Raw genomic sequence first — 20284 nt, 5'->3', positions numbered from 1 at the left:
GAGAGAATGGTTTTAAAAAAAGGGGGGGAAAATATTACCCCCGGGCGCTTTCCCAAAAAAAAAAAAAAAAGTTTTTTTTAAATTTCCCCCCACACCTATTTTAATTTTTTTTTATTTTTTTTTTTTTAAAAGGCAAAAATAAAAAAAAAAACAAAAAATTTTATTTTTTTAAAAAAATAACCCCAAATTTTTTGCCTTTTTTTTTAAAAAAATTTTTTTTTTTTTTCCCCCCCCATTTTTTTTTTTTTCTCTTTTTATTTTTCCCCTCCCCCAAAACTTATTTTTTCCCACTTTTTTTTTTTTTTTTTTTTTTTTTTTTTCTTTTTTCTTCCCCTTTTAAAGAAAAAAAAAAAAATAATTAAAACTTTAATATATATAAATAAAAAAAATAATTATGTGTTTAATTATATATAAATAAAAAAAAAGGATGTATGTTGGGTATGGGGGATGGGGATTATTAATAAAAATCCAATGTCATTGTACAATTTCTATCTTGTTATTATAAATGGGCTGGTTGTCTTGTATTTTATTATTTTTATATGTGAATATATAAATTAAAAAAAAAAAAAAAAAAATTATATGAAAAAAATATTGATTGTTTTTTTTCCTAAAAAAAAAATAAAAAATAAAAAAATTAAATCAAAAAAAATAAAAAAATTTTAATTTTTTTTTTTTAAATCAAGACACAACTTTTTTTATAAATGGTCATCAAATAAATTTAAAATTTTTTTCCCTTTTTTTTTTTTTTTTTTTTTTTTTTTTTTTTTTGATTATTGTTAATTTTTTTTTTCTCATTGATCAATTATAAAATTTACATTGAAAATAAATATCTGAGTATCAAAAAAAATTTTGTGAGTATTTTTAAAATAAACATTTGGAAAAGAAAAAAAAAAAAACAACACATTATAATATAAAATTGGTTATTATAAAAATCACTTGGTTGGAGTGGGTGGTATGTGTGAGCTATTATGATTTATAATGAGAGAATTAGTTACTTATTATTTTTGTTTCAGAGAAAAAATATAATGTAGTTTGGTCGTGATTAAAATAATTTAAATTTAGATTTTTATATTAATGACAACACTACAAATATCTCTTTTTTGGAATTAATCACAATTACATCTCTATCTTAATTATAAATCCCCAATAAATTAGGATTATATAGGGTGATGTTATTTTTATACCACAATTCGTGATTATATTTTCTTTTTTTTTTGGGGTTGTGTTTTAAAATTTTTTTTTAAAGAATCAGAAAAAGTACTTAATAGAAAAAAAACTACAGAATTCTTTGATACCATAGAATAAATAAAATTTAATAAATGTTTATGTGTCATATATTTTATGTAAGCGAGTGTGTGTATGTGTTTCGTAAATGTTGCGCCTATATATAAACTTCACTTTAACAAACTCCAAAAATAAATTTTTAATTTTTTCCCTGATACTATAATATTTTACATCCACATTTATTAAATTTTAAACAGTTGTTTAGTTTTGTAATTACATAAAAAACAATCTATTTTTTTTTTTTTAATTAACTGTAATTACAGAAAAACCAATTTTAAATTAAAAACCTATATTTAAACTTTATTCATTAAAATTCCCTTTCATGCTTTTATAAAATTTTTATTTTTTTTATTGAACAAATTATTTGAAAAAAAAATATCACTAATTATAGTTTTTATAAATGATCTTATTTCGACTTTGGCAAATTACAAAAAATTTATTTTACAAAATATCGTTATTGATTATATATAATAAAATTATTATATGCCGTTTTCATTAGGTGAATGAATAATTTATGTGAAAAAAATAAAAAAATAAAAAATTAATATAAGGCAGAATTTTCTCTTTTTTTTTTAAACTAAGGCAATGAAAACAATTGGATAAAAAATCTAATTTAAATAAGATTATTATGGATTATGTGAAAAAAAGAGGAAAATACAATCACCGTATTGATTGTATCCAATAATTGCAAACTACAAATCATTTTAATGCAAAAATAATAAAAATAAAAATAAAAATAAATTACTGGTTTTGATGTTGATGGCGCACTTTAAAATATAGATTTTAAATAATGGTTGATGGTCATCACAACAACAATAATAACAACAACAGTATCATTAAAACTCTAATTATTATTTTTTTTAAATTTACAAAATTTATTTGGATATGGGATTTTAAAATAAAAATTTAATAAATAACTTTAAATAAAATATTTAAAGTTGACCACAGTCAGCAACGACAACTTTGGCGGAAGTTTTACCAGTTTGGCTACCAACTTCTTCGCATTTCTTGATGACATCATAACCACTTTCGACACGACCGAAGACAGTGTGTTTACCATCTAACCATGAGGTTGGGGCAGTACAGATGAAGAATTGACTACCGTTGGTGTTTGGACCAGCATTGGCCATTGAGAGTGTACCTGGACCGAAATGTTTGATGGTAAAGTTTTCATCTTGGAATTTCATACCATAGATTGATTCACCACCAGTACCATCACCACGGGTGAAATCACCACCTTGGCACATGAAGTTTGGAATAACTCTGTGGAAACCGCTACCTTTGTAGGTTAATGGTTTACCACTTTTGCCAATACCTTTTTCACCAGTGCATAAAGCTCTGAAGTTTTCAGCAGTCTTTGGGACGACGTTTTTGAATAATTCCATGGTAACACGACCGGCTGGGGAACCGTTGATGGTGATATCAAAGAAAACCTAGATTCAATAAAAAAAAAAAAGTTAATTAAAATATTTTTAAATTTTTTTATATATAAAATAAATAATATTTACTCTTGGATTTTCTGGGGAACTGTTTGGGTGTGACATTTTATCTGTAATATATTGTATATTAATATTTAAGATAAAAAATTTAAATAAAAAAATAATAAAATAAAATAAGAAATGAAAAATAAAAATAATAATAGATTAGTATTATTTTAATTTTTTAAAATTAAAATCTTATATATAATTACTGTGGGGGTATGCTACATACAATATTTAATGAATAATGAAAAGAAAATAAAAAATTCAAAAATTTCAATTTCAAAAAATTTAAAAAAAAAAAAAAAATTAAAAAAAAGTATTTTTTTTTTTTTTTTTTTTTTTTGAAAATTATTTTTATATGAACCCTAAAAAGTTCATTATTATAAAAATCTTCTTTTTTGTAGATTCAAAAAAAAAATTAAATAAAATAAATTAATAAATAATTAAGTGTGGTTTTATTCATAAATATTTCTTTATTTAATATTTTTTTAAATAAAAATTTATTTCTCACCATATGATCATAATTATTACCAAAAAAATAAAATAAAATAAAATAAAATAAAATAAAAAAAAAAAAAATAAAATATGAAATAAAATAAAAAAAAAAATAATATAAAAAAAAAAAAGTTTTATTATATTTTATTATTATTATAAAATTATTTATTTTATTATTTTATCTTAATTTAACATTTAATGCAACTTCAACTTGGTTACGTAATTTTAATTGAATTTCATCAATTTCGTTATTTGTAAGATTACGTTCCATAGAACGATATTGAATTCTATAACAATGAGAGGTTTTGTTGGATTTTTTATTGTGGAAATTATCTACCAAATCTACTTTTTCAACTAAATCACCACAGGTTTCTCTTACAAATTCGTAGAATTTATTTTCGTGGAAATCGTCAGAGATCCAAAAGCTGACATCTTTGAAACATGATGGATATTTGCTAAATGGTTGGAATTGTACATTTTTGATATCGATATTGGTTAAATTGTTTGGGTCTTTATCTACATTGTCGAATTGACTGAGGAATCTTTTATCTTGGGTCCAGAATAAACGAATATCTGGGATATTGAATAAAATCATTGCTAAACGTTCTAAACCAATACCAAAAGCCCATGCTCTTTCATTTGTAAAACCTGTATGATTCATAATACCTGGATGAACAACACCACAACCCAATACTTCTAACCACTGATCTTGGAAGAGGATCTCCATTTCAAAGCTTGGTGAAGTGAATGGGAAATAGGCATCAATCCAACGAACTTGTAAATCTTGACCTATAACACCACGAATCATTGATTCTAATGATTTCTTTAACTCGTCTTCAATCTCTTTAATTTCTGGCATAGTTTTATATTCAGTATTTGTGTAATAGTCAATATTTGGGTCGTATTTGAAATTGAAACTATTTGGACTCTTAAATACCTTGACACCTTCCATTTGATGGAATACTGGGTAGTGAACAGCATCGATTGTATCCCTTCTATATACATCACCGGTAACTAAAAATGCATTTACATCTTTATCATTTAAAATTTCAGATTGATGTGCACTGGTATGGGTTCTTAATAATGTGTTCTTGTCATAATAGTAGGTGTCGTTTGGACTTCTTCCTACATGGGTATTTGGAAATAATAAATCATCAAAATTTTGTTTGGTTGTTACTTTTGGTTGAAATTTATCGAAAAATTTAAATTGATGTTGATCACTTGATAATTCATTTTGAAAGTGGTATTGAATTTTCTTTTTAATAATGTTTAATGGGTGGTTTGGTTCGTTGTGTAAGTTTTTACCAATTTTTTCTATAATATTATTTGGTATATTACCATTTTCTGGTATTAATTTTGTAAAATCGGTTTTATCTGTTGTTGTTGTTGTATAAAATCTATTATTAATATTTAAATAAACAAAGTTATTATTATTATTTAATAATGATTTATTTTGTGATATATTTTTTAAAATTTTAATCATTTTTTAACACATGAATGATTTGTTTAAAACGAAAAAAAAAAAAAAATTAAAAAAAAATTAAAAATTAAAGATTTTTCATTTTTTTTTTTTAAAATTTATTTAAAATTTTTTTTTTAAATTAAAAAAACTGAAACTCGTATAACACCAACATTATTTATATAAATAATTTAACATTAATAATAATATATAGCAATATTATAATAATAGTTGTATAAATAAAAACTATAAAATGAAAGATATTAATTTGGATGAAATTGATAATTTAATAGATACTTTAGAAGGTAGAGTTTCAAATATCAATACATCATTTAAAAGCGAAGAATTTAAAAAATCAGTCGAGAATTGGAGAGAACAGCGTAACTCATTAAGAGAATCGTTATTGGAATTTTGGACTGATAATGATGAAAAAAATAAATTTATAAACTGGTGGAAATCATTAAATAAAGAATATAGAACTGGTAAGTTATAAATCTATTTTTTTATAGAATAATAATGGGTGTTATTATTATTATTATTATTATTATTATTATTATTATTATTATTATTATTATTATTATTATTGTTTTGTTAGTATTTTATTAATGTTTATATTTATTATATATAGCAATGATTTTAACATCTATTGATGATTTAAAACAATCTTTGGATTTATATGACAACTATTCACCAATTGCAGCACCAGAACTACAAGAAGATCAAATGAATTATTTACTTTTAGATCAAGTACCAAAGGATGAATCAGATACAACTGTTTATGATGATGATGATTTTTTTAAACCAAAACCAACACCAACTTTAATTAAATTGATTCAAGATATCGTAGATTCAAAAGAAAATGATACTAAAATTTTTACAGGTTTAAATAGAATGAAGTTGTTTTTCAGTGATTTAGACGATCCCCAATTTGCAGTTCAATCATTTTTAGTTGTTAGAAGTTGTATATTAGCTGGTTTTATGGTAAATATTATTGTATTATTTAATTCACAGCTTGAAGAAGAGGAAGAAGCAGAAGCAGAGGGAGAGCAAAAGAAATAAAAAGAAATATAAAAAAAAAAAAAAAAAAAACAAATAAATAAATAAATAAATAAATAAAAAAAATAATTATAATCTTTAATAGTTATATTATACAAATTCAATTAAAATATATTTTATTTCATTTTTGGATTAGATAAATGCGATATTTGGGACAAGATGGAGGGTATTTTCAACATGGTATTTTTTTTCAATTTTTATGCAATTTGACACCTCCCATATTAATAGCCGACATGTTAAATATCTCACATTAAAAAAACTAACATTAGTATTGTTTTGATAAAACCATGGTTTTTTTTTATTGTTGTCAGTTTTTTTAAAATTAAAATGCTAACAGTATTTATTTAAATAACCACAAAATAAATTTTTTATTTTTTTTATTTTTTATTTCAAACTCCTCCAAAATTATATTAAATTTCCCTTGCCCTAAAATTTATTTTTTGGGAGAGGGGTTTAAAACTTTTTTTTTTTTTTAAAAAAACCCCCCAAAAAGAAGAAGTTTGAAAAAAATTTTTTTTTGTTTTTAAAAGAAATTTTTAAATAAAATAAAATAAAATAAAAAAAAAAAAAAAAAAAAAAAAAAAAAAAATTAAATTAAAATTATAATTTTTATATTTTTTTTAAAATTTTATATTTCTTTTTTATATTTATATTTTATTGGGGGGGATTTATAATGTATCCCCAAGTTTTTTTTTTTAAAAAAAAGATTTGTTAAAAAAAAAAAAAAAAAAAAAAAAAAAAAAAATATTTTTTATATTTATAAAATTAATTTTTTTATTTTTTTAATTTCTTAACTTCCTTTTTTATTTTAAAACAATTTTTTTAATTTTAAATTTTAATATATACAATACAATATATTAGTTTTTTTTTTTTATTAACAAAAAAATACACATAGATTTTATTCTTATCCTCAATATAAATTTGTTAATTTTGGAACGGCATGATGTCAAAAATTGCCTCACTCACAACCATTTTAAATAATTATAAGGGTTTCAAATAAAAAAACCCTTTTTATAATAGCGAGACCTTTTTTTTTTTTATTTTTTATTTTTTTATTTTATTTAATTTGATATTTCCACTCTTTTATTTTATTTTCTTTTTTTTTTTTTTTTTTTTTTTTCTCATTGTTAATTTATTTTATTTTTTTTTTATTTTTTATTTTTTTATTAACACACACCACTACACACACACACACAAACAAACCAATAAAATTAGTTTTGTACCAATACGTTATTTTAATATAGTTTTTGATTAAATAATTAGAATAACACACCTCAAATAAAAAAAAAAAAAACCCAAGTTTTTAATAACTCATCTGATAAAAAATAAATAAAAAAAAAAAGATTAATTTTTTATTCATTTTTTTAAATAACTTTTGATTATATATAAATAATAATAGACATAATAAATAATAATAATAATAATAATAATAGTAATAAAATAATGGGTTTAAAAATTATTGACGGTTCAATTGTAAATGATGAGAATTCATCGTCCACAACTTCATCACCATCCCACTCATATATTTCAACATCTTCACCAATGGTTCAACCAAGAAGAAGAAATAGTATAGCCAGTTTAAGTGATTTTAGAACACAAAGAAATAAAATAAATTATAATAATAGTAATAATGAAATAAATCAATTAAAAAAAAGCTTCAACGAAATTAATGTTTTAAATGGTGATAATAATAATAATAATAATAATAATAACATCAACGATAATAATAATAGTGGGTCTTTTTTCAAAAAATTTAAAATATATAAATATTTTGAAGAGATTTTTTCAATTATTATTTTTAAAAATCCAACAATGGTCCAAATTATCGACACATTGGAATTGTCAACTAAAATATTTAATGTCGAAATGAAATTAAAATATTTAGTGGCAATATGTATATTTACCCAAATATTATTTAAATCTTGGGGTTTATTAATCTCATTATTAATATTTTATTTGGGCACATTTTATAATAAATTGGATTCCTCCATCAATAACAATAATAAAAAAGAAAGTGAGGATAATTCTACTTTAAACAATAGTAATAATAATATAAATATAAGAAACAGCAATAATAGTTTAAATAATAGCTTTAGTAAAATTAACACACTCAGCAGTTCAAATAATAAAAATATAAATTTATCAAAATCATCACCCATTCAAACTAATAATATCAACACTTTAAATAATAGTGGTATTAATTATCAAAAACAATGCACTTGTAACAAATCAGCATTATCAAAAAGTAGCAGTAGAATTCAAACACTCTCATCCCCATTGTTAAGAAGCTGTAGTTACTGTTCTCCTCCATCACCATTCTCTTTATCATCATCTTTACCTTCATTAGCAACTAATTCAAGATCTTTTAATAATGCTAACAATAATAATAATTATACCCATAATGAGGAGGATGAGGATTGGGAAGAATACTTAGACTCTAGTGACGAATATGAGGACGAAGATGACGAGGAATCATTGTCTTCTTCACCTGCTTATTATTTATATAATTCCCCAAACCTCAGACAAGCTTGTAATAAAGTTTCAATTCTCGTAAGTTAGAAAAAAAAAAAAAAAAAAAAAAAAAAAAAACCCTAATTCTATTTCTTTTTTTCTAAATTATTTAGCCCCCGGGAAAAAGGTTAAAGCTCCTTTAATTTTAAAAATAATTTTTAATATTTAGGGACCAAAAAAAAAAAATAAAAGGTTAAAAAAAATAATAAAATAAAAAGTTTGAAAAAAATATTATAAAAAATGGATAAAATATTAAATTTTTATTTATAAATATTTTAGGTTTTAACAAAAATAAGGCAAAAATTAAATATAAGAGGGTAGTATCAACTATTTTTAAAAATGGAATTATTCGCAAGGTTTTTTTAATTATTTTTTTTTTTCTTATTAAAATTATTTTTCTTGGATTTTTTTTTTAATTTCATTTTGATTAAAAAAAATTTATAAATTTTTTTAAAAATACACCACCAAAGAATAATATTTTTTTAATTATATTATATTTAAAATGAAGAAAAATAAAAGATTAAATAATGAGGAGGGAGGAAGTGATATTGAAGAAAAATCAAAAAAAAAGAAAAAAGTTGATCAAAGTGGTGCAGAAGAAAATACAGTGCCAGATAGTGAAATTAATAGTGATAACAAGACTAACATTAATAATGGTAATGAAGAAAATAATAATAGTAGTAGTACTAATAGTTGCAATAATAACAATAATAACATTAATAATAATACATTAAATTATGATGTTTTTATAAATAATAGTTATAAATTAAATGAATTAAAAGAAATTTCAAATAGTTTAGGGTTACCAGCAAAAGGCAAAAAAGATGAAATGTACGAAAGAATAAAGGATTTATTATTGTATCAAAAATCATTAATAAATGAAGCAAATCAAAAGGAAGCCATCAATTCATTTAATAAGACCCAGGAGTTGTTAATTAAAGATATCGATCCTCTAGAAGTGTCTTTTTGGAAGGTTTTTAGAAATAAATATCTTTTTAACTTTTTGTTTTCAAATTTTATTTTCAAATCTGCTAATAACTATCAAATGATATATTCTGTTCACAGGATATTCCATGGTTATTCAAATGCAGCCGAAATTCTAAAAGATAAAGTAAAGCGTGGTGATTTTTTAACTTTTAAACATCTTCACTCATATGCAAATGATGGTTATTATTTAACCTTTAAAAATATCCAAAAAGAAAATCAAGAGAATAAAAATTTTTACGACAAATTTTTCAAAAACTATTGTTCTACAGAAGGTGATAAATCAATAATAAAAAATATATTCAGTACTAATAATATATTGGCATTTAAACTATTTATACCAAGAAAAGATATATTAAATAAAGTAGGATTACCAACAATTGCATCTTATAAGAGTTTTAAAATGGTTCATCATCTTTATAAAGAGGGTTGGAATACAAGCCGGGTATCAGTAAGTTTAAATTTTTTTGATCAATCATTCAAATTAAAGCATATAATAAAAATAGTCAAAAATATTGGTAAAATAAGAAAAGGCACCACTACTAAAGCACCACCATTTCTAGAAATCACAGACCCAGCTATAGGTTTCACAGAACAACAGTTAAACTCAAGTATTCATGATTTGTTAGATACTACATCAGTTTTAATAAACAATAGTATAGCCAACAATAAAAACACCACTAATGGTGATAGTGAGGGCCACAAAGATTACATCGCATTTTTAGATAGCTTATTTTTAAATGGGGATCAAAGGGATAAAATTGTCAATTTATTATTAGAAAAAGATAAATACATTAATACTTTAGAGTCAATTATTAAAAAAGAAAATTTATCAAGTGAGTTAAATAAAGAAATATCAACAAATGCAAATATAAATGAAAATAAAACCACAATCACAGATTTTGACAATGAAAAAACAAATTTGAAAGTTGAAGCAATTGGTATCGACACTTTGGAGTTAAAGTCTCTTATTTTACAATCTTTAGATTATTTATATTCCTTCCAATCAACCATTCCAATCAACTATTATATTTTATTTAAAGAGAAAGATCAAATTATCGAAGAACTTAAAGTTTTGTCCAATAATTTAAACTCATCAATAAGTGGTTATTATCAACAATGTTTAGATGTTTTTAGAATGGGAAAGTACAGAAATATTCAATCACCAATTTTCTCTGATTTTTTCAAAGATATAACAAAAATATGTGAAAAAAATGACATGGGTCCAATTTTCAAATCAATTATAGAAACAAATAATATCGATTTTATAAACTATTTACTCCGTGATAACACAATTGTGTTTTTCAAAAATCTTCCAGCCATTTTTGAAGGGATCAAATCTACAGCAGTTTTAGATTACTTTTTCAAGAAATATCAAGATGTATTTTTTAGTTCAAATAATTCCAATTGGATTTACATTTCAGATTTTTCAATAATAGAACACTATGAAAATCTTATGGAAAGTTTAAAAAGAACCTTTTCGATTTCAGAGTTTGAGTCCAATAAAGGAAAAGGTATGAAATTAGAACTTGGTTTAGAATTGTTAATAAGGGCACTCAGCAATCCAAATCTTTACCATCTCCCAGAAGAAGTTAATCTTTCTATTTTTAGCAACATATTTTCAAATTATTTAAACGAAAATAAACAAGTAGCCTTATTTATTTCACTATTCAAGTTCAATAGATTTGGAACAATACCTTTAGCTGACCTTTTCAAAAAATATGGAGGTGAAAGGTTATATTTAATTGGAGATTGGTTATTTAAAAATCAAGTAAAATTAGAATATTATAACAGTTATTTTCATAATTTACAAGTAAACTCTGGCAATGGAATCATCCATTTTTTTATATCAACATCTATGATGCTCGATCTCTTAAGACAAACTGGTCGTTTTGATGATATATCCAAACTTGAGAATTTAAGTGTTTTTCAAATATTAGAAAGGGTACCGCCGTGTAGAGCTAACCAATTGTTTTTAGACATGTTTTTCAAGTTTTATTTAGAAAATCAAACTGAAGATACTTATTGTTTTAAAACCTATTACTATTTTTCTAATATAATATTAGATTTTGGGAATTTTCAATTTCTAAAATACTTAGCTTTGAAACATGGTAATATCTTAATTAAAAAACAAAATAACACCAAAGGTGTTTTCAGTACAAAAGAAATTAAAAAACTTTTAGAAAGAGCATTAAAATTAAAATACGTAGAAATTGCAGATTTACTATTAAATTATATAAAAATGACAGAATGTGAATTTAAAAAAATTGTCAACAAAGAAGAATCATTTTTATATAAATCTTTAATAAATAAAATTAAAAAATAAATAAAAATAATAATTATACTGTTAATAAAATAATAAATAAAAAGACCCTTATTTTTGGAAATTTTATTTTATAAGTGATGGAGTGAGTTTTAAAATACATATAGATATTAAATACTAGATTCTGGATATATAAAAGAAATGATGAAGTATTTTGAATTATATTTTTTTTATTTATTTTAAAAAAAAAAAATTAATTTTTTTTATTTTTTAAAAAAATTTTGTAATTTTTTTTTACATCGCACCTGTGAGGAAATTTATTGTCATAAAACAATTTTAAAAATAAATAAATTATTAATAATAATTGTATAAAACTATTATTTTAAATTCTAAAAATAAATAATGTCAAATAATAATCAAATATATGATACCAAATGCTTAGATCATATCCACAAAGATATAATTTCAATATGTTCAACATGTCCAAATAACCCTCCTGTCTGTATCGATTGTATTACCGATTTTCATTATGGTCATGGTTTTAAAAAATTAACTGATATAAATTTAAGAAATCAAATACAAAAAGATATAAAATATCAAATAATACCAAAACTAAACTACTATTTAGATAGTAATAAAAAAATATTGGATGAATCAAACAATAAATTTACACAAATTAAAGATAACCATACAAATAATATTGATAAAACTTTAAAAATATTTAAGGAATTAAAAAATTTTATCGATGCAAAAGAAAACGATATCAAAAGATTATTGTTAACTAATTTAGACGAAAATACAGATGTAAATAATATAATAACAACAACAATAGAAAACAATAATGATAAAATTAATAATGCTCTTAAATATTATAATAATAATAATAATAATGATGTTTATAATATTGATAGTGGATTTATTGAACTTTTAAAACACAAGCATCAATGTAACAATCTTTTATCAAATATAAATAATAATAACTTACCAGAATATAAAGATACTCATTTAATAATTCAAGAAAATAATCTTGACCCAATCAAAGATCTAACAAACAAATATTTAAAAGTACTTAATAATAATCCTTCAATTAAACCTTATTTAAAATGGAAAGGTAAGTTTTAACATTAAATTTTTTTTAATTATTTTATACTAATATTAATAGTACTTTTATTAATTCCTTTTAAAGTGTGTCCAAAAGAATTTAAAATTTATGAAGAGGGGTGCGATTATAGTATAGAAGAGGATTTCCTTGCTATTGGACCTACCCAACATTTACTCGAGAATATTCCAACAGTTAGACATTTATTATTAATGGATGGCTTTGATCAGCCACTTGATTTTATACCACCCATTGTAGAGCTCTTGTATTTAGAAAACATCAAATACCAATTGACACCCGATTCAATTCCAGAAACAGTTGAATTTTTATATTTATTAGATGGTTTTGATCAACCACTTGATTTTATACCACCCACTGTAATTCACTTGTATTTAGAAAACATTAATTATCAATTAACACCTGATTCAATTCCAGAAACAGTTTCACAATTATATTTACTAGATGGTTTTGATCAACCACTTAATTTTATACCACCCACCGTAAAAGGTTTGCACTTATATAACATCAAGTATCAATTAATACCCGGTTCAATTCCAAATCATATGGATTATATTCTATTTGATAATGGTTTCTCTCAACGTTTTACAAAAGGTATTATCCCTGACTCTATAAATGATATTAGTTTGGGCGATGTGGTCTACCCTTTAGAACCTGACTCCATTTCAAACCCCGATCAAAAAAAAATAATATATTTTCCCGATTACATACATCCAAAATTATAATTGGAACTTATATAAAATACTAATGACGGATAATATCATGTGTATTAAGTATTATTAATTTAAATAATAAATAAAATTATTATCACAAATTTTGCAACTCATATTAACTATTCAATTTAATAAAATTTTTTGGTTTATTTTTGAATTTCATAAATAAATATAATTTATTCTATTTTAAAGGTTGTCAGAAAAAAGTTTTTTTTATTTTTTTTTTTTTTAAGGTTTTCAAAATTTTTGATTTGAGATTTTGAGATTGATATTAATTTTTATTTTTTATTATTTATTATTTATTTTTTCAATTTAATTTATAATCTTTTTCAAACAACCAACATATATTTTTGTAGAATAGGGGATTGAGGATAGGTCAAAATTGGTTTTTTCATTATAGAAGGTTATCTCTTTTATAGAATTTGGAATATCTCCGTCAGCAAGAATTTGTTTAAAAGAAAAACCAAATTCGATCGATGTAACACTGGGTGGAATTAGGTTATGTGTAAGAGGAAGGTTATATTTGAACCCAAACTTTATAGATTTTAGTTTAGAAGGAAGAGCTCCCATTTCAATTTTTTTATTAAAGTTGTGACCAAAAGTAAGATTCTGTATTCCAGATGGTAAGCTATTTTTTTTTATAATTTGATTAAAACTTTTCCCAAAAACTAATGATGTACAGGTTGATGGTATATCGGATTTTTTTATAGGATGGTTAAAATCGTTGGATAGAATAACTGTTTCACATCCTGTAGGAATACAGTTGGTGGATAAAGGGTGATTGAAGCTATTACCAAGCTTAAGAATTTTTACGGTACTGGGTATATGGCCCTCAAGAATCTCTTGGTTAAAATCACTCCCAAAGAATAAAATCTCTACTCCGTGTGGAATAATACCTGAAGATAATGGATGATTGTATTTAGCACCCATTTTAATATCTTTGCAACTTGATGGAATATCACCAATGGTAAGTTTTTGATTAAAGTTGTAACCAAAATAGAGTTTTTTTAAATTTGGTAAACTAATTAAACCATTACCAACAGGGTAATTAAACATATAACCAAATGCTATGGATTGCAGACTAATTGGTAGTATAGTATTTCCAGTACCATCATCAAGAGATTGGTTGAATAAATCACCAAAAGACAAATTCTCGACGCTTGGAGGAATTACCCCTTTGGATATAGGTTCATTGTAAAAGTTCTTAAATGTTAGAGACTTTAATGTTGTGGGTAAATCACCTTCATTCAATTGTTTATTGAATCTTTCGCCAAATGTTAAATTCTCGACAAATGCTGGATAGTCCTCTATTCTTGATATACCTTCATAGAAATCACATTCCAAATCTATTATATAATCTTTATATTTATAGTTTTTAAATTCTTTAAAAGATTTAAAAGAAACTTTATAATTTTGTTTAAATAAATTTAAATGTTTTAAAATCTCTTTTTTTAAATATATATTTCTAAAAATATATAAAAAACCTCTTTCATCATTGTTGTATATATCCAAGTCCATTAATATTAATATTAGCAAAAAAAATAAAAAATTTGGTATTTTTTAAATATTTTATAAAAAATAATTTTCTAAAAAATTTCTTAAAATTATTTGTCCAAAATAAAGAATTAAATGAATAAAAAATAACAAATAAAATTTTTTTAAAGATAAATCTTTTAAAAATATTTAAGGTTTATTAAATATTTTTTTAGTTGAGTTTGATTTTTTATATGATATTACCAATCATTTGATAGTTCATAACCCAATTCGATTAATAAATTACCTGTTTCTTCTTTAAACCATTTTTTATTATTTTCAGTAAAATAGTTTTTCCAATCACCTATTTCACCTTTTCTAAAGAATTTGTTTTTATCTGATTTTTCGTTAAAACCACCTGGAATTGTTTTATCGTCTACCGAAAGAGGTTCTGCTTCGTTGTAATCCAAATCTAAAAATTCGTAAATTTCTTTACGATATCCTTCAGGATTTCTATGAAGCTCTTCATAACGTAAAGTATAAACTTGAGCTACAGGTTCTGCTTCTAATGCTTGAATAACAGATTGATCGTCTCTAACTCTTTTTGCCCAACCACTAGCTATTTTTCTAAAACAAATTTCTTTTTCTAAAAGATTTTCAGGATTTTTGTGGAAATAATCAGTGTCAGTACGATATTGCTTGACGTATTGTGGATCCACTAAATGTTTATGGTTGCCACACCAGTTTTCGAAACCACCCAATCTAACATAGTGCCAAAATAAACTAACCAATACATCACGTCCATCTCTAATGATTAAAATATATTTTGAACCTGAAATAACTGGCTGTAATGGTGATGGAGTTTTTTCACCAACCCAATCGATTAATGGAGCCAATGATGTTGATACACCTGATAATAAAACATTTCTAACATATGAACGGTACCATTTCTTTGTATAGGATTTATATGGTTCTTGAGCGGCTTGCCATGGTTTGGTTGTGAATTTTTCTAAAGCATCTTCGATAATCGAGAAATGAAACTCTTGTTTTGCCATATGAATTCTTGGGTGTAAATCTACTACTTTCTTTAACCAACTTGTGCCTGATTTCTCGTGACCTCTAATAAATACTACTTTAATGTGGCCTCTAGATTCCACATAATCTCTATTCTCTTCGCCATTTTCTTTAAACTCTTCTCTTTCAACTGCTCTATTACATTTATCTGTTAACTCTTTAACTTTGGTATTTGAAGTAATAATTTCGTTGACATATGCTCTCTTTGAAATTAAAAAGTGTCTAGTTGCTAAAACAGATAATTCAAATGTATTTGGTAAAATATCTAAAATAAAATTTAAATTAATATAAAATTTAAAATTTTTTTTTTTTTGTAAAGATTACTTACTATCAAAGTTTTTTAAAACTCTCAATTCTTGATTATAAGTTGAGGGTAAATCATAGTCTAATTTATTTGAAATGAACAAGTTTTTGGGAATAGTTTCGAGTTTGTAACCATTATTGGTTGCTAAAGAGTAAAAATCCCAAGAACCACTATTTTCAATATCGAAAATGTTTGTAATTTGATCATTGATTGAATATTGAATACTAATATCTTCTAAAGCATCTCTTTCTATCATAAAATTATTACTACCGTAACAATTGTACATGATACCTGGCATACCGGAACAACCTAAAAATATAGAATGAACTTTTGAGGAACGATAGTTTAATTGATTTGAAGCAGCTGTGATAAGACCACCAGGAGTTTTTAATTGTTGTTGTTCGAAATTATTTGATAATACTGATACTGTATTGTTGTTGAATAAAATAGATGAAGTAATGATTGAGGCATCTGTAAAAACTTGAACTTTACCTAGAGTATCCAAAGCGTCATCTGACAAATAGTCATAAAAGTCTAAAAACAAATAGAACTGAGCATCTATATCTAAAATTTCTTTCGAGTTCCAAATTTGATATGGTTGTAATAGTTTGTTGTTTATTTCGATCACTTTGTGGTTGTTTAATTTTAATTTCTTTAATAATTTATAAACTTGATTTAAAACTTCGTCATATTCAATGCTGTCATAATCTTGAGAATTTGCTTTAATAATTATAACTTGAACATTGTAATAGTATGAATTTTGATTTGAAATTGAATTTAAATTTCTTAATATGTTATCTAAATTTGATTTAAAATTTAAAGGTATGATAATTGCTAAAGACTTCTTTTCGTCAAATGTATTTAATCTATACTTTGATTCTTTAATTTTAATATCATCGGCGTCGATTTTATTTACAACAGAATGCCAGTTACTCCAAATAGTTTGACGGGTCCATTCATCGATTGCGAAACGAGCAGGTGAAACACCAATTTCTTTTAATTGTTTGATTTTCTTTACTATGGCTAATGGCTTTGGATCAAAGAGTACAAATCTTCTATCGTCGGGATGAATAAGCTCTGGAATTCCACCAACATTGGCTGCTATGATTGCTAATTTGTGGGTTAGGCACTCTAATACAGTATTTGGTGAGTTGTCGATTGGCGAGGCGATTACTACCAATTTATTTTCTTTTTGACTATTTAAATAATTGATGGCTTCAGTGTGTGATTTACCAATTAAAATTAAACAATTTATACCCAATTTTTTGCATTTTGAATCTATATAATAATCGGCCATAACATTAACATCTAACAACTTTGTATTTGATCCCAAAAATGTAACTTTCATATTTTTTTCTTTTAACATTTCGGCCAATGAGTCTAATGCAATTAAAAATATATCTAAACCCTTTCTTGATTCTAATCTACCAAAAAATAAAATTTCGCTAAAATCATTTCTTTCGATAATTGCTGTTTTCTCGTTATCATTTGCGCCTTGATCTTTAAATAAAAACTCTCCTTCCTTTTGTTGTTGTGATTGTTGATTTTCCCCTGGTAACAAATTTTGATGAACATAAGAGTTGACTGGTAATTCCCAACGGTTATACTTCATCCAATTTAGCATATAGTTACTTGGTGATATTAACCAATTTGAATATTCTACAGATTTTCTTTCTAAATAATCGACTTCAAAATGCTTACCGTCATCTAAATTTGCACTATTGGCAGTTCTTTCCCAAAGATGAGGACCATGGCCACCAATAACAATATTGGTCGATTGGAAATAAATACCTTGGTGTTGAGATAAACTTGTAAAGTAGGCTATACCGCCGTTATCATGGAAATGAACAATATCGAAATCGGCATCGTGTTCAGCTAACCAGAGATAAGTTCTGTAAGATCTAATACAAGGACCAGTACACCCTATTACACCTTTATAATTCTCTTGGTTGATATCTTTATCTTTTACAATTGAATCCATATCTTGAATGAAATCCAATATAACCAAATTGATACCTTTAGCTTTATATAATTCTCTCCAATGGTCCGCTGAGAGTTTTTTTACCTTGTTAACCAGAACAATTGTAACCACATGTCCATCTTCATTTAATTTTTGAGACAATGCTGTATATGCTGTACCAATACCACCACCTAATACTGGTCCTTCAATTTCGGTTGTTACAATACATATCCTCTTTTTATCCATCATTTCTGATGGTAGTACTGACCACTCTTCTTTAACTTCATTATTAAATTCTTCATGATTATTATTATTATTTATATTTGATGGTTTATATGTGTACAGTTGAGGATATATGTCATTTAAAAAATTGGAGTTTTTAAATTTTAATATACTTCTATTTGAAGCTTTATTATTTTTATTATTGTTATGATTGTTATGATTGTTGGGTTGTTGATTATATTTTAATTGATCTTTAATATATTTTTCTTTTAATTTATGTTCAATTGAACTATTGTTATATATAAAAATAAAAAAACAAATAATAAATATTATAAATATATTTTTTTTTGTAAATAATTTCGAAATCATTATTATTTATTATTTATTTACTATTATTATTACTATTACTATTATCTATTGTTTAATTGAAAATATTATCATATTATTTTTTCTGATATATAAAAAAAAAAACAATTTTTGAAAAAATTAAAAAATTGAATTATTTTTAGAATTTTATTTTTTATTTCTAAAATTGGTGCTATAAAAGTATATGTTTATATCCAATATTGTTATTCCTCTATTTAAAATATATTGTTTATTATAAAAAAAAAATAAAACATTTAAAAATAAAACAATTAAAGAAAAATTTATTTAGACCAGTGTGTCAAATAAAAAAAAAAAAAAAAAAAAAAGTTATAAATTAAAAACGAAAAAAAAAAAAAAAAAAAAAATCTTTTTTAAAATTAAAATTATTTTTTTTAAATTTTTTTTTTTTTTTAATTTCGACTAATGGGTCGAAGAAAAATGAAAGGAAATAGTTTTGCTTTTATTAGATATTTTCGAAAAGTTACATTTTAATATTATGATATAATCAAATAATTATTCACATAAAGTACCATCTAACAATAGATTTTTGATTTCAATAATATAAAATAAGAAAAAAGATTAATTAATAAAAAATGTTAAATAATTGTTTAAATTTAAATATTTTATTTTTTTTATTTTATTTTATTTTTAATTTAAATTCTTCTTTGGGAGTTAATATCCAATATTGGTTGGACATATGAGTTTTGATATTAATCTTTATAATTTTACTTCTTTGGTTAATTTACTTGACCATGGGCAGAAGATACAACCTGGTAAGAAAGCTATGTTTTAAAAAATAAAAAAAAATTAATAAGGGAATAAAGAAAAAAATATAAATAATTTGTATTTTTTTAACATACCACCACAAGCTTCATCAAGATAGTCTTCAGTATATTGAAGGGTAGCATCACAAACTTCAATAGCAATATTGAAAAAGGAAGTTTGATCTGGATCTAAATGGAAGCTGTAATCTAAATAAAAAAAAAAAAAAGTTAAATAATAAATCCCCATTTTATTTTTTTGAATAAAAAAAAAAATACATACGTGGGTTATAGTCTTTACCAGTCTTTCTAATTCTTCCCATTACGTGTACATTTTCAGTTTCCTCTATTTATAATAGAAATATTGTTTTTGTTAATATTAATTAACTTAATAATAAAATTATTATTCTAGCACATACCTCCTGATAAAATGTCCCTTGCCATTTTAATTTTCTTTGGGTCAGTTAGTTTGAATACAAAGTCATGATGGCTTCCATGTGTCTTAAAAGCAAAGTAAGCCTCTTCAGCAGAAACAAAAGCAGAGAATGTAAGTAAAATTACAAGGAAAGTAAGTAATAATTTCATTTTTTTGTATTTAAATATTAGTAATTGTTTAAAAGATATATTTTTAATATTTATTAGTTCCAAAAAAGTTTAGTTTAAATAGAAAAAAAAATAAAAAAAATTAATGGAAATTAATATAAAATAAATAAAATAAACCTTCCAAAAAACATTTCAATTATCTTTTCAAAACAGAAAGT

At 23.3% G+C, this 20284-nt stretch overlaps 8 protein-coding genes across 8 annotated transcripts; 3 read left to right on the top strand and 5 right to left on the bottom strand.

Moving 5' to 3' along the window:
* Positions 1 to 2145: 2145 nt before the first annotated feature.
* Positions 2146 to 2830, bottom strand: DICPUDRAFT_58785 (uncharacterized protein; the record flags this gene model as incomplete). The annotated part of the gene is made up of 2 exons (XM_003293954.1): positions 2146 to 2717; positions 2793 to 2830. 2 exons carry the CDS (start codon positions 2826 to 2828, stop codon positions 2217 to 2219), a joined length of 537 nt encoding a protein of 178 aa, XP_003294002.1. The 3' UTR covers positions 2146 to 2216.
* A 608-nt stretch (positions 2831 to 3438) lies between these two features.
* Positions 3439 to 4596, bottom strand: DICPUDRAFT_8076 (uncharacterized protein; the record flags this gene model as incomplete). Its single annotated transcript, XM_003293953.2, has 1 exon — positions 3439 to 4596. A coding segment is annotated over one exon (1158 nt), but the record flags the coding sequence as incomplete, so codon positions are not given.
* A 376-nt stretch (positions 4597 to 4972) lies between these two features.
* On the top strand, positions 4973 to 5778 carry DICPUDRAFT_158939 (uncharacterized protein; the record flags this gene model as incomplete). The annotated part of the gene is made up of 2 exons (XM_003293957.1): positions 4973 to 5201; positions 5348 to 5778. The coding sequence occupies 2 exons, from the start codon at positions 4973 to 4975 to the stop codon at positions 5776 to 5778; spliced, it is 660 nt and encodes a 219-aa protein (XP_003294005.1).
* A 1440-nt stretch (positions 5779 to 7218) lies between these two features.
* DICPUDRAFT_158938 (uncharacterized protein) lies at positions 7219 to 11596 on the top strand (the record flags this gene model as incomplete). The annotated part of the gene is made up of 3 exons (XM_003293956.1): positions 7219 to 8325; positions 8795 to 9721; positions 9761 to 11596. The coding sequence occupies 3 exons, from the start codon at positions 7219 to 7221 to the stop codon at positions 11594 to 11596; spliced, it is 3870 nt and encodes a 1289-aa protein (XP_003294004.1).
* A 688-nt stretch (positions 11597 to 12284) lies between these two features.
* Positions 12285 to 13475, top strand: DICPUDRAFT_58784 (uncharacterized protein). The gene is made up of 2 exons (XM_003293955.1): positions 12285 to 12644; positions 12720 to 13475. The coding sequence occupies exon 2, from the start codon at positions 12845 to 12847 to the stop codon at positions 13373 to 13375; it is 531 nt and encodes a 176-aa protein (XP_003294003.1). The 5' UTR covers positions 12285 to 12644; positions 12720 to 12844; the 3' UTR covers positions 13376 to 13475.
* A 200-nt stretch (positions 13476 to 13675) lies between these two features.
* Positions 13676 to 14881, bottom strand: DICPUDRAFT_90488 (uncharacterized protein; the record flags this gene model as incomplete). Its single annotated transcript, XM_003293952.1, has 2 exons — positions 13676 to 14430; positions 14473 to 14881. The coding sequence occupies 2 exons, from the start codon at positions 14879 to 14881 to the stop codon at positions 13676 to 13678; spliced, it is 1164 nt and encodes a 387-aa protein (XP_003294000.1).
* A 215-nt stretch (positions 14882 to 15096) lies between these two features.
* DICPUDRAFT_42846 (uncharacterized protein) lies at positions 15097 to 18765 on the bottom strand (the record flags this gene model as incomplete). The annotated part of the gene is made up of 2 exons (XM_003293951.1): positions 15097 to 16175; positions 16239 to 18765. 2 exons carry the CDS (start codon positions 18763 to 18765, stop codon positions 15097 to 15099), a joined length of 3606 nt encoding a protein of 1201 aa, XP_003293999.1.
* A 603-nt stretch (positions 18766 to 19368) lies between these two features.
* Positions 19369 to 20143, bottom strand: DICPUDRAFT_51251 (uncharacterized protein). Its single transcript, XM_003293950.1, has 4 exons — positions 19943 to 20143; positions 19807 to 19869; positions 19623 to 19733; positions 19369 to 19544 (listed from the first exon to the last, which is right to left on the bottom strand). Exons 1-4 carry the CDS (start codon positions 20106 to 20108, stop codon positions 19480 to 19482), a joined length of 405 nt encoding a protein of 134 aa, XP_003293998.1. The 5' UTR covers positions 20109 to 20143; the 3' UTR covers positions 19369 to 19479.
* Between the last annotated feature and the right edge of the window lie 141 nt (positions 20144 to 20284).

Source organism: Dictyostelium purpureum, assembly GCF_000190715.1.
Source record: "Dictyostelium purpureum unplaced genomic scaffold DICPUscaffold_490, whole genome shotgun sequence".
In the NCBI taxonomy this organism is placed as follows: Eukaryota; Evosea; class Eumycetozoa; order Dictyosteliales; family Dictyosteliaceae; genus Dictyostelium; species Dictyostelium purpureum.
The sequence above is the reverse complement of the archived record's forward strand: the minus strand, read 5'-3'. Positions and strand labels throughout refer to the sequence as shown.

Coding starts and splice junctions, on each gene's coding strand:
- DICPUDRAFT_58784 (XM_003293955.1), top strand. CDS start 12,845: ATGGATGGCTTTGATCAGCCACTTGATTTTATACCACCCATTGTAGAG.
- DICPUDRAFT_51251 (XM_003293950.1), bottom strand. CDS start 20,108: ATGAAATTATTACTTACTTTCCTTGTAATTTTACTTACATTCTCTGCT. Junction 19,870..19,942: donor AAGGGACATTTTATCAGGAG/GTATGTGCTAGA, acceptor TATTATAAATAG/AGGAAACTGAAAATGTACAC. Junction 19,545..19,622: donor TCTTGATGAAGCTTGTGGTG/GTATGTTAAAAA, acceptor TTTAAAACATAG/CTTTCTTACCAGGTTGTATC.